Raw genomic sequence first — 16,604 nt, forward strand, 5'->3', positions numbered from 1 at the left:
GCGTATTACAGTATTTTAAAATAAGAAGATTAATATCTAACATAGCAAAATGGTCCATATTGAAAGGAGGCACCTCAAATAAAACGACAAGGGCTTTCATATCCAGTTCCCGACACTGCCTCCACAGGTTAACACACAAACTACAATTTGGGCTGCAGGCTGGCGTTAGAAAGAGACAAATGAACGCCGGTGCAGAAGTCAATCGATCGCCACCACAAAATGCAACATAAACGTCTAGGACGTTCAGAGGAAGTTCGTTTATCCAAAAACTTAACGCCCGTGTGAACAAGGCCTAACCCTAATATAATCAATTCCCGTTCGTGAAAAGTCCAGGGCAGCCTTAAAATAATACCAAAAACTAGACTCTGTTTCAGTCCAGGTCACCAGTACAACTCCTCCAAAAAAATCTCAGGAGTCTTTTTTTTTTTTGGTCCTCAGGAGCTTAACCCACTCCTTTACGCAACCAACAGCTCAGCCGCTAGGCACCTCTTAGGCTGGCGTGCCTCGCACTACCTACTTTTTCTCCCTTTTCTTTTCTTCCCCTGTTCTTGCGGCCACAACAGTATTTAAAGCCTTTTCCATTGCCAGGATCAGCTTACCTAATCATAGGAAGGAACCATTTAAGTCCTGCCGGGGGAAATCGTCCACTGCTAGTACAAATCAAAAATAGCCGACAACAACATCTACATAATAAAACAGTAAACAACAAAACAACACCACATTTATACCTAACCTTGAGGTTACCAATAAACAAACTTAGAGATTACGATACATGTACACTACTAACGCAACTTGGACTCCCCCTATAGCTGTCGTTTGATCTTCCCAGGCACCTGTGACTGCATTTAGCGTCTGTGCCCTTGTTAAATGGAAAAAAAAAAACCCGATCGAAAAAATGGTATGTAGCGCGCAACAATTGCAATCTAACCATATGGTAAAACATCTAGAAAATAAACTAAACAACCGGAGGGTAAGCCCAAAAATCCTAAATGAAAAAAAAAAAAAAAATCTTTCTTCCCCCTGAGGTAAACTTGCTGATATCTTGTTCACACTTAAAACTTTGATAGTCCTGCCCCATTTCCATTTAATCCACCAGGTATCAGCATTACGGTGAGGCTATAGCGTCACACTGGCAACGATTCCTTTGTTGAAAGATGAAGTCCGTCTCACCCGGGTGTCTTGGCATTAGAGTCCGTCCATTGCCGACTCCCGCGCCATAAAAGCAAAGTAAAGCCATGTGCTCCGACACTCCTTTTCTGTGCACCCAACCGTCCTTATCACGGAGTCTTACTTGCTTTACCGCAAGCTTCTTGTTTTACCTTCACCTTCCCAACTCCTTCTTAAACAGTCGTTCTTCTCACTCTCCTCTTTAAAATACTCTCCTCCTTGCCTTTTAAAGTCCATTCCCCTTATGTCACACCAAAGCACGTTTTGGCAAGGACCCACAGGCGTGGTTTGGCCTCCTACTTCCCTTAAAGAGATACCCACAGACAGTTACTCCCTTGGACATAAACTTCTAAAGAGAGCAAGCGGCAGAAACAGTTAAAGGCACACAAAAAATATGTGACAACCGTTACATGGTGACTTTTGCATGTTACGCCCTACCTACAAACAATTTCAAACAAGGTCACGGACGTCTAACCTAGCAGTTGTTGGATTGCTTTTGGCAGACACAGTTCATGTGCCTCCAGCTCTTTAAACAACGACAAGCAGAACACGCAGATCACCAGCAGCAGCTGCAGCAAGCCAGCAAATGATCTGAGTGCATCTCCTTAATGTGCGTTCTGCCCCTACCTCCTCCGACCCGCCCGCCCGCCCGCCCTTGACAACGCTAGCGGCAGAGACGAGAAGTGGCAAAAGGACAGCTACTATACAGGCTTTTAAATGATTGGCACAAAGTGTGACAAGCAGAACACGCAGCTCGCCAGTAGCAAGACGGCAGCTGAACCGACCGCATCTCTTTAGCATACGTTCAGACCCCCCCTTCACAATGTGAGCAGTGTTATACATCCTGCGAGAAAGAGGTTTAACCATGCCAGGAAATATAGGACAAATATTGTTTTTAATGAAGTTTTAAAGTAAAAGTGAAAATAATGCATATGTAACAATTCCCATGAAAATAACAATCTCTTTAAATTGTTTGTCCAGTAAACCAAACCCGGGGGGGGCGAAGCGGTGGTCTGACCCCCTAGTCTTGTAATTGTAAATAACCAGACTGTTGTGTTTTTCTGAATGAAGAATAAGAGAAGAGAATATAAAAGACCAGATAATTAAATTTGATCAGTTGTTATTGGTTATTATCACCAATTGTGAATCTGGCTGGAGCAAAAACCTGCAGCCACAGGGGGCTGTCGGGACCGAGTTTGGGAACCACTGGGATGATACGGATTTTAGTCGCTCAGTTTTATTTTATACTAGCTGTGTAAGCCCGTGCTGCAAAGCCTGACCTCCTGGAAACCATGGATTCTGGCACTTCAGTCAGTTAATCGCATCAGTTGTGCATTAGCGGCTCAGCGAGGTTCTCTTTCCTCTGTGGTTTTGTTTTACCAACGTGGTCCAGTCCGTTGTCTTTCAGCGGCTGAGCGAGTTTCTCTTTCCTCAGAGGTTTCACTTTGCGATGTACTCGCCTCGTTTGTGTTTTAGCGGCTGAGTGAGTTTCTCTTTTCTCTGCACTTTCACTTTGGCGACAGAGTCGATTACTTTAAACTTCATGCTATAGCTTTGCACTTCCAGGCCAGACAGACAGACAGACATACAGACACACTTCCATGGGTGGATGTTTATATATAAGATGGTACCCTTTGCAGATCATTCTGTCACAAGGCACTTGGCACATATGCTACAACAGCTTTTAGCACCATAGAAATCTTACTGAGATTTCTACCAGTTTAATGGAATTGTTTTCCGCTCCCTCAACCTCATTTCATCAGATTTTTTTTGTATTAGAGGTTCTCTGGGATCAGTCACAGTAATGGATCAATCAGGTGCAAAATACCCAAGGGGGTGTCTGAACAGTAAGATGGTCTGGGCGTACAGCTCACACCTAATGTACTAAAATGGGCCAGAATAGGCTGCTCTTTTTGAGGAGACTCTAGGCCTTCAATATGTGTGATAAGCTGCTGGGGATGCTCTACCCGTCCATGGTAGCCAGTGTCACTTCTGTGTTGGGATCTACTGGTATGGAGCACAAGCTGACTGATTAAACTGATCAGGAAGGGTCAGCTGTATTATAAGATCGACCCTCTGCTCACTGGAGCCCATGATGAAAAAGGGCATATGGGCAAAATTAGAGGGCATCATGGCTATTGCTGCCTGTCCTGTCCATGACGTCATGTCCACCTTTAGTCTTTAGATTATTGCAGGACAGAGTGCTTAGAGGTGATATTAAGGCTCTGGTTTTGCCCAAAGCCATCAAACTGTGAAGTGTCTTCTCCCAGTGTGTCTGACTTCACTCGAATTATTATAACACACATATTAGATAGATACAGTAGATAGATGTGAAAAGCACTATATGATAGATAAATAGATAGATACTTTATTAATCCCAAGGAGAAATTCACATAATCCAGCAGCAGCATACTGATAAAGAACAATATTAAATTAAAGAGTGATAACAATGCAGGGAAAGCAGACAATAACTTTGTATAATGTTAACGTTTACCAAGTGGGTGGAATTGAACAGTCGCATAGTGTGGGGTCTCCTCAGTCTGTCAATGGAGCATAGATGTTGGGTTTCTTTTTATGATTATCGTTATTAATATGTATGGCTATGGGATTATTAATTACCGGTAACGGCGTACTGGTATAACGATAATCTGCAGTGAATACACTTGACTTGTAGTTTTCCTCCTCTTTCTCTGTACATTTAGCATTCTTTTGCTCAGAGGTTGATGCGCTTGCTGCTTCCTGAGCAGCTCTTCTTTTCTCCACCCTAGCGGCCCGCTGCTTCTCTTCTTTTTTCGTCGGGCATCTTTTCGCATTATAATTGATTAAGTCCGTGTTTGTGTTGCAATTACTTAGTACATTTTCCTTCATTTTTCACTTAAACTGGCACTTAAGTCTTCAATCTGCCTCAAGAATGATTGAAGATATGAAGAGGTAGGGAAGTGACGGCGAAGGTGGTAGGGATTGAGAACGGCGCCTGTACGCATGCGTCGCACGGCCGATGCTGAGAGTTGATTCTACAATAAAATAAAAAGGAATAACCTTGGAGGTCAATCATCACCCCAAAAACAGATAGTAGACGTCACATAGTATATGTGTACCAAATTTCAGGTCAACGGATCAAACGATTTGCTAACTACAGGTGATTTAAAATCCTGGACAGACAAACGGACAACCACAGTAGCGTATTATATATGAAGATGTATTAGTTTGACCTTTTTTCCATTTTTGCTAATTTTATGTCCTGTATTGCTGTAGAAGCAAATCGGTATCCTTCTTTTATCCTTTTAGTGTCATTTCTGTCTGTGCCCATCCAGCTGATCATATCTTGGTTGAATCAGTGGGTGGGAGTCAAGTTAAAAAATCACACTGACCCAGAATGCCTTTGTGTCTCTTACAGTAACGTCAAGGTGGCCCATTCTAGGATGACGATTGAACAGGTGGTAGAGAATATCTGTGTGGTAGTTGGCGTCATTGCTGCAAAGCTTTACAAAGTAAGTTCTTGTTGGCCTTCTTCCAGTTCTCATGTCTTTTTGTTTAAGCTTGCCCATAGCTAGTGCTTCATCTAAAGATGGCGGAGCGGGGCTGGCTTGGTTTGTATCCGTGTGGACCAAAGCCAGATACCATTTTGATGAAATGATCTGTATTTGCATACCTACAGTGCCACGCTTTGCTTTCCACTCTGTGCAGCAGGGCACATACACTTCACACACTGGGAGACGCATTAAGACGTCTTGTTCTTCAGTTGTTGCTTGAAACGATTCTTGTCAAATTTACCAAATCAACTGCATTCCTGGGCATTAGCTCACAGATAAACCGTTACATGGGCATTGTGTTATCTGCTTTCATGTTTAAGTGATTGTGCTATTTTGTGTTGCAGAAAGCAACAAATATAAAAGTCATCCATTTAAAGAGCAGCTCCTCGATTGCTTTGCCAATCTACACATCACCCCTTCACCACCTGGACGATCTGGACAGTGAGTTATTGAAAGAGCGGAACAAAAGGAAGGTTGGTACAGTTTAATTCAGCTTATTTGTTGGATCCCTGCTTCTTCTTGGGTATTTACAGTGATTTCTGGGGAGGAGGGTGCAGTAATTACAATACAACTTATCACCGAGTGCAGGTACAGAGCACTTTGAGCAATTCTCCATTAAAATCTCTAATTACTAAATACAGAGCTAGTACACATGCAAATGCAGATTTCTTAAAATACACAAAGAACAAAGTAGATTCCCATTAAAGATAAATGGAAATTAACCCAATCTGTCCGTTAATTAACCGATGAACTATGGACAGCAGGCAAAGATGGAGATTAAAATTGTAAAAGTGAATGTCTGAAAACACAGTCCCAATCCTGGAGACCTCGGCCAACTGGTTGCGTACTCTCTCCTGCGTTTTTCTTTAGTGGTGTCTGCCCTGGCCATCCAATTTGATGATTCTTAACCGTCTGATGATTCATCTTGTGTATATTTATTATACAATTGTATTGTCATGGAAGTTCTCTATTCGTAGTTTTGGTTCTCCTATGCCATGTAGGTGTGTATAGGTGCTTTCCCACAGCAGGAACCAGTGAGTTCCTGTAGATTGTAGGCCCTGGGCTACTTGTGGTCCCTGGCGCCTCTTTCATGTGTTGCGCTCCCACCGCACAACTGGAACCGTGTAACCTTTATGAAAAATCTGTAGCAGTCGAAGAAGAGTGGTGCAGTGCAAATTGAGGGGCATTCGGGATTTCACAGGAGACTTCGATGCAGTGCATGGCTCGGCGCACCATGGAGGCCACGATGAAGAGCAATGTGGCACGAAGTGCGGCCTGTCACCTTCATGTGATGATGCGGGTTCTGCTTCCCGCTCCCACTTCCTTTTTAGGAGCTCTTGAACCCAACACCGTCGGTAATGTAACCGGATGAGCTGGACAATGAGGACACCAACGAAGCAAGGGGAAGGTGTGAAGTGCAGAAGTGCCCGAAGTAATTTTCCCCCATGGGATTGTATGTAAATACAATTAATCCGTTCTGGACTGTACGAGCTATATGTATATGTATTTTTTTTTTTTTTAAGATTTTTAAGCACAAAAATAGTTAATTATACCATAGAATGCACAGCGTAATAGTTTTACTAAATGTTTACTTACTTCTTCTGGTCACTCCAGCTCCTTGATCGCTCAGCTGGAGCGACTGCTTCCTTCTGCCCCACCGAGTGTCGGCCAAAACACCCCCGCTTGGCTCTCGCGCTCTCTCTCTCTCTCTCGCTTGCGCTCTCTCTCTGTCTCGCTCTCTCTCTATCTCTCTCTTTCTTTCTTTCTCTCGTGCTCTCGCTCTCTCGCGCTCACTTGCGCTCTGTCTCTCGTGCTCTCTCTCACTTGCTCGCTGCACAGGAGAGACTGAACACGTCGGAGGCGTATTATTGGCGTATGAACCGGAAGGGAAACTGGCTTGTTTGTCACCTGAGTGTGTGGTCATGAACAGATTGAAAAGTTTGGCAAACTTTTTGGTCGTAACCCGATTTGTACTTGGTCCGAGATGTTTGTGACCCGAGGTTCGATTGTACCAGGAACTGCAAATGGCCTGAGTTCCTGGGGTTGGAATGTTAAAAGGTTCCAGCAGTGGGAAAGCACTTTATGAATAATATCCACTTCATATTGCTCCATAAATATGTTGTGTGCAACTTGATCTGCATGTGAACACTTGCTTTGCAAAGGAGACTTCTATGTGTTTTTAGCACCATGTGTGCATCTTCATCCACATCTGGATCCAGGCAGGAAGTCCTTCGACTTTAACAGCGTGAGGTGTAGATAATAGCACCTGGAATGGTCCCTCCAGGACCTCTGCCCAAGCAATAGCGGTAGCCTTTAGGCGGTGTTAACTCAATGAAATCCATTTGGAGGTGTTCAAAGGGACCCATTGGGTTGAGTTTATAGCTAGGTTTAGGACCTTTGTTATCTCATCCTGGCAGTTATTTGGTTCCCCTCTCCCTCCTACATGTTCAGATTGCTCCATTCATGAAATTTTATAGTCCCCACTGTTACAGGTACAACTAGTTCTACTGCTATTTTCTTAACAGATCTATCTGGGAACTAAAAGCATCCTCCCCTTCTGGACATCATGAACAATCAAGGCAGCATACAAGCATGTAATGGTGGTGGTCAGTGCAAGGCGGTGTGCTGTTCTGATGCAACCTTCACTCTCTTATTTGTAACTGAAATGCAAAGGCACAGGCGGACCATCAAGTCTTGTCAAAGTTCACTGGGCATTAGGGCTGATATATTTTTTGCTTTTATTTGTGCTCGTAACTGTCCACTGAACACTGAACTGGCCACTATCAACCCGCTGTCGTCCCAGAGTCTCTGTCCAGCCTGAAATGAGCTTTCCTTCTGAATCCATTCTGCAGTATTTGGCTTATATATGTCATCTAATTGTTTCTTCATTGTCATGAACTGGTTCAGCAATTCCTGCACCACCTCTTTTAATTCTTGCAGGTCCCAGTTTCTTTGCACCATGAAGGTGGGACAGTTTTAATCTGAGTCAGGCTGTTGTACATTATATTGCGGAAAGGGCACTTGTATTAATGGTGCTTGAAATTCCATCCTTTCATATTCATGTTTTTGACCCTGAGGGTCAGAATCATCCCTTTCCCGCTCTTCATCCTCTCTGGCTGAAACTGTTCATTTTTTAAAAATCATCGGGACCATCTTCTTCCTCTCCCTCATTAATTCCTCAAGCTGCCCAAGGCGTGGTGATGGACTATTGTCCTCAAAGGGAGTGGACACGCATGCTGAGCTAAATCAAGGTATAATCTCTTCTTCTTTTTATTTATATTATATTTACTTATTCTTCCTTCTTTCATCCGGACTTTTGGGACAGTTCTTGCATTATCAAGGATTTGGCTTTGCAGTCCCTCATTGCACTTCTGCATCGCTTTCAGGGCTCTATCTTTAATTATCAATTCCCATCTATTAAAACATTTCCATTTTCTCGACTAGAGCACCCTCGTGCTTTTCTATATACAATCTACCTAACTTCCTGTAGTTCACTCATATCACCAGAGCCTTCTACTGGCCATCTGCCCCTGCTCTGTTCATTCCACCGTTTACATTTTTTTTTTTTTATCTAACCCTGTTTTCTGTTCTATGTAGTGTCTGGAGCCGCTTTTTTTTTTCCTTGGTATGTTTTCCGAAAACAATAATCCGAACAGAGGCTCCTCATTCACACCCTGTTTTTCAATCTCTTTCTTTAGCGAATTCCGACCGGAGGTACTTTCCCTTTTATTAAATTTCCACCTCTCCCTTCTAATTATAAGTCTATTAAGACTCCGTCTCATTGCTCTAATCGTTACGTCCCAGTACCTCTCCCGGACGGTAAAGCAATTGTACTCAGCGGTCAATCTTATTCCTGTCTGCAATTGCACCTTCACTCGGGTTCTCCAACACAAGGAAACTGTTCAGGTGCCAAATAAACAGTGGAAGTAACACCCGAGGAAGACAGGAATAGTTCAATCAATTAGTCTTTATTCAGTCACAGATGAGTACGTTGATTCATGCTTTCTGTTTCCCAAAGGAGTTGTAACCGGTTTGCTATTAGTTTTCCCCATGGTCAGTGAGTTTTCCGCACTCTTTTTGCTAAACCAGCCTCAATTGTCACTTCACTCCCGGTCCCTCCTGTTCCCTGGTCCACCGGGACGATCAACCTGATTAGCGGACTGACATAGGTGATCATTTCCTGAGTGACCCGTTGAGTTCAGAATATAACCAGACCGTTAGAGCAAAGAGTGCCCTCAACAGCAGAAATGTTCAGTTATTTATCTATTCTTCCCACTCCCTTCCTTTATTTTACTTTTAAGCCTCTAAGAGACTTCTTCTTCATTTCCTAGGGAGTGTACTAACTCATGAATAATATCCACTTCATATTGCTCCTTGTGACTCCTCGGTCTACTCACCAACTTGATCTGCATGTGAACACTTGCTTTAAGCAAAGGAGTCGACTTCTATGTAAGTGTAAAAATAATTTCTTTATTCTTAATTCTTGGTGAGTTTAGCACCATCGACTGTGCATCTTCATCCACATCTGGACCTCTGCCTAAAGAATCAATTTAAACATTCTTATAGTCCGATCTTACATTCTTCCCTACATGTTCAAAAGCAAAAGACTTGCTAGCTTGGCATAAGCAGATTAAATGGTTGTCTTCAGACTAGAGTTTCACTCAGCACCTGTGCCATTTACCAAAGCTGGTGCTCGCTCACCGTGGTGTTGCTACTTTGTGAAGGTATCCTTTCTAGCCCCTAACCCCTGTGGGATTATGGCAGTCCTTGGGTGCATTTAACACCATTCCTTGACGCAAGCCAACGATACAAACCAACTTTTGCAATTTAAGAACTATGATAAAACCAATAATAGAAAAAAGTAGGAAATTAAGTATTTTAAGGATATTTTCTGCAAGGATACTGATGATGATGAGGGTGAGTCCCTTCAATCCTGGGTGTAGATCTGCTTAAAAGCTTTCTTCAGTACTCCAAGGTCTTATATCTGCCAGTTTCAGTGGGAATGTAGACATCTCCTCTGGGTGATGATGATCTTCTCCTTGGTTTTGAGTTTTTTTTTTGTTTTTTTTTCTGTACAACTTGTATCCCAAATTTTAAGGCCTCTCTGTCTCCATGCAGAGTAAACAACGATTACACAAATGATCGACAATCTCATGTTCACATAACAAAATTGAATTATTTTGCCAGGCTGATGCTTGTGCTACTAATAGTTGCCTCCGGCTAATAAATAAGTTGTTTCACTTTCCAGAAATAACTGATATGTCTAGAAATCTGTTCTTTTTTGAAATTCTGAAAGTGTTAAAGATTTTAAATCAGTACCTAAAAGTTTCCACTACTGTCTGTTCAGTGTAGCTAACCGGTTCACAGTTTTAAAATGTTTGCAAACTTTGTGGCAGTTTGCTAATCAGCTCATAAAGTTCTTATTTCAGTATATTAGCCGTGTTACCCGTAATCTAAGCACCGTATATACTCGCGTCTTGACACCTGAAAAATCAATCATAAAATCAGACCTCGACTTGTACGCCCGTTCAGAAATGCAACACTTACATTTTTTTTATTTATTTATTTATGTATTTTTTTCATCTTCTTGCCTCCTCCAATCTCGCACCAGTTTCTCAGACGCATTGAATTTTGTTGCAGCAGCGCAGTTACCAATTTCTTTCGCCACTTCAACGACGTTTACTTTAAAACTGGCTTCTTATTTTCTTCTGATCGAACGCTCCATCATAGATAAGGGATGCTATTACGATAAAGGTGTATGAGGGTGTGAGAAAAAATAAATCGGTGCAAACGTCGCTTCGGAATAGTTTGGGTATCCGTGTCAGTTTTCCACATTCGACTTATACGATCGACATTCTAAAATGCCAGAAATTACACAGTAAATTCAAGTCCCAACAGTAATCAACTTAGACATCAGAGTTAATGTTTGTAGTGCACCATTTATTGAAATGTACTGTGTAATGTATCCATTGTGGACTTGAACCCGGACACAGATTTCACACACGTTTTATTTACAGTACTATTTACAAATAAAGTCAGTGCACTTCCCAGTGCCACCAGCACCGTTCCCCCAAACGTCCAGGTCACACAGTCACAATGCCTCTCTCCTGGCCGCCTCCACTCCTCTCTCCAGCTCTGTCTCTCTTCCACCTGACTTCCACCATCGACTGAAGGGAGGCGGCCCCTTAAATAGGAACCCAGATGGGCTCCAGCTGCTTCCCGGCATTCCTCCGAAGACACGCTCCAGTGTGGCGGAAATGCCGGCTGCGCACCCGGAAGCCCTCCGGGTGTCCCCTGTCTTCTTCCCCCCCAGCACTTCCTGGAGTGGGGGAAGTGCTGAACTCCAGACTTCTACAGGCACCGAGGCGCCGCCTGGCAGTGGCCATGGATCCCTACAGGGCTGGGCTTCCAAGCCCTTTCCCCGTGGCCCCCAACATAACCAGGGCGGTCGCCCCCTCGCGGTCTGGAGGAGGTACAAGTCCTCCTCCGGTCCTCCTAGGCGTCCCATCTCCATCCATCCATTATAAAAACCCGCTTTATCCTAACTACAGGGTCACGGGGGGGGGGTCTGCTGGAGCCAATCCCAGCCAACACAGGGCGCAAGGCAGGAAACAAACCATGGGCAGGGTGCCAGCCCACCGCAGGGCACACACACCAAGCACACACTAATGTAGTATTAAAATGCATTGCATTTTTCATTCCAACAGATGGTGCATCACAAACATTTGTAGTAATAAAATGCATTACTATTAATGTTTGTGATGCAGCATCTCTTAGAATGACTAATGCAATGCCTTTAGCCTTTCGTATGGGATCTGTGCAAAGACTGGTAATGTTTGATGTGCCATCTGTTGGAACGACAGACGTAGCACTCAGGTGAACACACCAACACTTGCCCTTTTATTAAGGTGGATTCACAGCTCAGAAGAGTGAGTTTGAACATTTCTTAAATAATTCTTCATTACGGCTTCCTACTATCACCCCAAGAATAAAGTACCATCATATTTTTATCAATGAAAGTGGTTTTATTCGCCACTTGTGTGGTACATAGAAGTAAAACCAGAAAAGACAACCACGAGGTAGGTGTGAATATCGGCGTTCATCTGCCCAAAACCTACAGTATGTGTAAAATCTTGCATCAAAACTGACTACGCACTTAACTGTGGGAAATGCGGGTGGTAAAAGTAATGGCAGGCAATTCTCTGGAGGACTGGGTAGAGCTTTACTTGGAAATGAGTGACCAAAGGGTTGACTGCATGCATGGAGCAGAACCTGGAAGTGATTGCAAGGCAAGGTACCACCAAAAAAAAAAACAAAAAGTTTTGATCAGTTGCCAAGCCATTTATTATAACCATAAACTCTTCTAGTCTTATTGTCATTCCTCTTCTTTTGGTGACAATAGCAGTCCTGGCTGATTCTCATTTCTCATCAGAGGGTGCATGAAGAAGTGTAAATTTCAAGTCCTTTAGCAAATTTTGTGCACAGATTGCAGAGCACTTCTCTGTTCTTGTTCGGTGCAAACCAACATATGCTCGTTCGTATTTGTAACTCAATTTGTACTAAATGGATGGTGGCAACAGCATCAAGGGGACTGAACCCCCATATTCAGAGTCGCAGTGCTGTAAATTCTCCCAAAAATAGTGAAACAAAAGAAATGTTTAAAAAAAAAAAAAAAAGAACTCCTGTTATGTACTAAGGTCTGATGACACAACTCGTCAGGGCGCAGCGTGAATGAGTGAGGAGGCTGACCCGGAGACACAAAGGGTTTCAGTTGAAAATTCTAGTTGACCGCACAAATGAGACATTTGAAGGTTGAAAAGTGAGGGCAGATCAAAGTCGAACATCGGGTCTCCGAGCTCTGTGTGTCTTTATTGTCTTCTATTCATTGAGTTCATTTTGAAATCAGAGTCTTGGTGTTGCCTTACTGTGCAGGATTCGTTGTTTCAGTACCTCGGCAGGTGCACGTCTCTGCTGGCTCCACTCCAAACTGATGTCATGCTCGAGTAAAAGCTTGTAAGCGGTGCTGAGCGTCTCTTGGTAACAGCCAGGTGGGTCGATTGCATTGTGGTGAAAAGATGGGCCCGGAGGGCTGGTACCCCCACTCGCCGTGCTGTTGAGGCCTTGGGGCTGAAGCTTGGATTGTTGTGTGGGGTTGTGTTTGCCTGAGTAATAATAATAATAATAATAACAATAATAAATTTTATTGTATTGTTGCAATCGAGGAAAAGATGAATGCGGCCAAGTACAGTAGGGATATCCTGGACAAAAACCTTCTCCAGAGTGCTAAGGACCTCAGACTGGGCCGAAGGTTTACCTTCCAACAAGACAATGACCCTAAGCACACAGCTAAAATAACGAAGGAGTGGCTTCACAACAACTCTGTGACTGTTCTTGAATGGCCCAGCCAGAGCCCTGACTTAAACCCAATTGAGCATCTCTGGAGAGACCCTAAAATGGCTGTCCGCCAACGTTTACCATCCAACCTGACAGAACTGGGGCCTCATGTATAACATGGCGTAAGCACAAAAGCCGAAATGTGCTTACACACGGAAAAATCCAGATGCAGGAATCTGTGCGTACTCCCACTTCCACGTTCTTCCGCTACATAAATCCCGATCAGCGTGAAAACTAACGCTCGTGCACGCGCTTTATGTAACGCCCCAACTCCTCCCAGAATTACGCCTCTTTGAATATGCAAATCAATATAAATCGCCCTTAAGCGCAGCCTTCTGTGAAAAGACAATGGGAAAAGCACGGGGGAAAATATAAGAATTTCAGCAAATACCAAGTGGAGGCAAAGGAAAAACATACGATTTGTTCAAATAAACCGGGGTATAATCAACAAAAGGAAGTTGATCGAGTGACATAGCGTGTTGGAGAAACTTGAAAGCTCAGATATCAGTCGCCGTGAAAAGGCGAGTCGTAGCCCACCGTCTGAGTGTCATATGAAAGCTTTTTAGGGTACAGAGAAAAAAAAGGCACAGTGGGGAAAAAAAGCACAAAATGTCAACTTCAATCTCGAAATTTCCACTTTAATCACGTAGTTTATTTTGTCATTAAAGTAGAACATCATAAACGTCATCTTAAAATCATTTACTTAACCAGTTTCTCAAATCACATCGTAATTAAAGTAGCACATTAAATGCTTTGTTTTGTATTTGATCTTCTATGTGATCTATGTGTGTGAATCACTACTTGCTTCTTAAACCGGCTCTCTTCCTCCGACTGTACACAGAATCCATTACATTCGTGATATTACAGCTCTCTGAATAACTAAAATACTGAGATGTATACGTGATATCATTAAGAGTTAAAGCACGTTATTAAACATGGGTTTTACAGCGCAGCGATTGTGTACGACCATCGATGAAATTATTTATTGCAGCAGTACTCAGGGGCGGCTCTAGGCTTGTGGTGGCACTGGGCAGAGGAAGAATCAGTGGCTCCTTCGCCCGCCAATGTCAGTGAGGTAGCTTATGCACGGCGGATGGCCACGTCCGTTGCAGACACTGCACAGCCGCCTCGTGCTCATGACACAAGCGTTTAACTTTTGTCGAAATTTGCCACTGCATTTTTAGCTGTGTCGTTATTTTCTCTTTCTGTTTTATATTCAATATGTATTGGCGTGGCCGCCCATGCAGTTCTTGCTTTTCTTTCTCCAAGTAACCGATTGCCACACAATCAGCTCTGTAATAGATGTTAAGCCATCTGTAAACTTAGAGCACTGATTCTTTAAAAGTTTAAGGAACATTGAAATATCTTCGTAGTACATGTTTAATTATTCTATCCTTCACGCCAGTCCCAGTGAAGAATATAGATTATTTAAATGAAGTTAAAGTTTTACCTGTATAATATAATAAACATATTTTGCTGCATTTCATCTTAAAAATGATATTGTCATCATATGTAAATACGCACTTTATAAAGTGGCTCAGGTTGTGTAATATTATAACTGTAGTACAAGTTTACAGTGAGGTGATTGTACTTATAAGTCCTAACAGTTCTACAAGGAGCAATTGATTGAGTGCGTTTATAGTTCTTGGGATGAAACTGTTTCTGAACCCGAGGTCCGTACAGGAAAGGCTTTAAAACGTTTTGCCGTGGCTGAGGTAGCGTGTGCCTGATGCTGTATACCGATAATTCTCTTTCCGAACAGCTGCTGCTGTGATTCACACTCAGATACAGTGATATAAATACTCCGAGTGGTGCAGTGAGAGTAATATGGAAAAAGATGATCCGCTGTGGCAACTCCTAACGGGAGCAGCTGAAAGAAGAAGATGGTGCAGTGAGAGTAACAACGCTAAAGCAGTTCTGGTATTTGGAATACTATGGCTGTTCCCTGGACCATTATATTGTTACAAGTTAATTACAATCAGACGCGTTACAATAATAAACAATATGCGGTTAGTTTCAGTGTATTTATAAAGCCGAGTCAGGAAAATAATGAGTAACCACACAGGAACAGTAGCACTGCTTTGACGCTGGGTGCCTGCCGCCAGTCTTCAAAACCGAGCGGAGAACTTGCGTACGACAAGGTATGAGGTACCGTGGAAAAGTGCGTGGCTTTACGCCAAGTGTAGGTTTTATACATCGCGATTTGAACGTGGAAAAGTTCTTACGCAACATTTCTGTGCGTACGCACCGTTTATACATGAGGCCCCTGGAGAGGATCTGCAAGGAGGAATGGCAGAGGATCCCCAAATCCAGGTGTGAAAAACGTGTTGCATCTTTCCCAAGAAGACTCGTGGCTGTATGAGCTCAAAAGGGGGCTTCTACTAAATACTGAGCAAAGGGTCTGAATACTTAGGACCATGTGAGATTTCAGTTTTTCTTTTTTAATAAACAATTTCAAAAATTCTTTTTTTTTTTGTCTGTCAATATGGGGTGCTGTGTGCACATTAATGAGAGAAAAAATTTATTTAAATGATTTTAGCAAATGGCTGCAATATAACAAAGAGTGAAAAATTGAAGGGGGTCTGAATACTTTCCATACCCACATACGACGACATTATAAAATACCAGAAATTATACGGTAAAATCAAGTCCCGACTTATCCACGGGAGAACTTATCCGCGAGGATATACGGTAAAAGGTGTATGTCATGGAACATCACATGCGTCCTGAAATACGATAACTAAATGTGATTGCAGCAGATTTTCTCAGATCTTTGCGGTAATGAAAACCAGGGCTGTGGAGTCGGAGTCAAAGAGTCTGAGACAATTTTGGGTACTTGGAGTCGGGTTCAGAGTCAGCAAAAATGTACCGACTCCGACTCCTAATAAATTTAAATTGTAATGGAAAAAAAAATGCAGTTAATTTTTTAAATGTCCCATTTCACAAACAATAGTCATAATTAAGTACTTCTCTGATGTAAGATTAAAGCCCAGTGCATAGTTGTGTTACTACTAGTGTGAAGTTCAGCTGGGCTATTTACACAACCTGACGTTCACATATTGTAATCTGGATTATGGTACGTTACAAGAAGGGTTTTCATGTTATTTCAGGTCTACTTTGAGTGTAAACAGGTGTAATGATGTAGGTGGAGGTGTGTGCTGTGACCTGGTGTTGTGTTCAGGGATGGTTCTCTTTTGTTTAAACTGGCCAATACGACAGAGAGTCCGCTTCCTAGCCAGTAGTTCTGTGGTTAAATGACATGTATATTGCCTTCCTTCAATCAACATGGAAAATACATTCGCATGTTAAATACAGAGGAGTCGGAGTCAGGAGTACTGGAAACTAACTAGTTGGAGTCGAAGGATTTATCTACCGACTCCACCCAGCGTACTACTTTGGTGTGATATCTGAACTGTTTATCAGATTGAAATAAAAATCGTTCCAGTTTTACATGCCCAGATTTGCTAAAGCACTTGCTCTTTTTTCATAACAGAAAGGAGGTAAGGCCAA

General features: G+C 42.7%; 1 protein-coding gene across 1 annotated transcript in view; it reads left to right on the top strand.

The window, feature by feature from the left end:
- rsl1d1 (ribosomal L1 domain containing 1) overlaps positions 1 to 16,604 on the top strand; it is a 50,438-nt gene that overhangs the window by 28,053 nt on the left and 5,781 nt on the right. Inside the window, exons 6-8 of the mRNA XM_039774946.1 lie at positions 4,565 to 4,658; positions 5,045 to 5,173; positions 16,588 to 16,604. The exon at positions 16,588 to 16,604 is cut by the window's right edge and continues 95 nt beyond it. Of these exons, the coding sequence (XP_039630880.1) occupies positions 4,565 to 4,658; positions 5,045 to 5,173; positions 16,588 to 16,604 (240 nt within the window). The remainder of the gene's footprint in view (positions 1 to 4,564; positions 4,659 to 5,044; positions 5,174 to 16,587) is intronic.

Source organism: Polypterus senegalus, chromosome 13 (genome assembly GCF_016835505.1).
Source record: "Polypterus senegalus isolate Bchr_013 chromosome 13, ASM1683550v1, whole genome shotgun sequence".
Lineage (NCBI taxonomy): Eukaryota > Metazoa > Chordata > Cladistia > Polypteriformes > Polypteridae > Polypterus > Polypterus senegalus.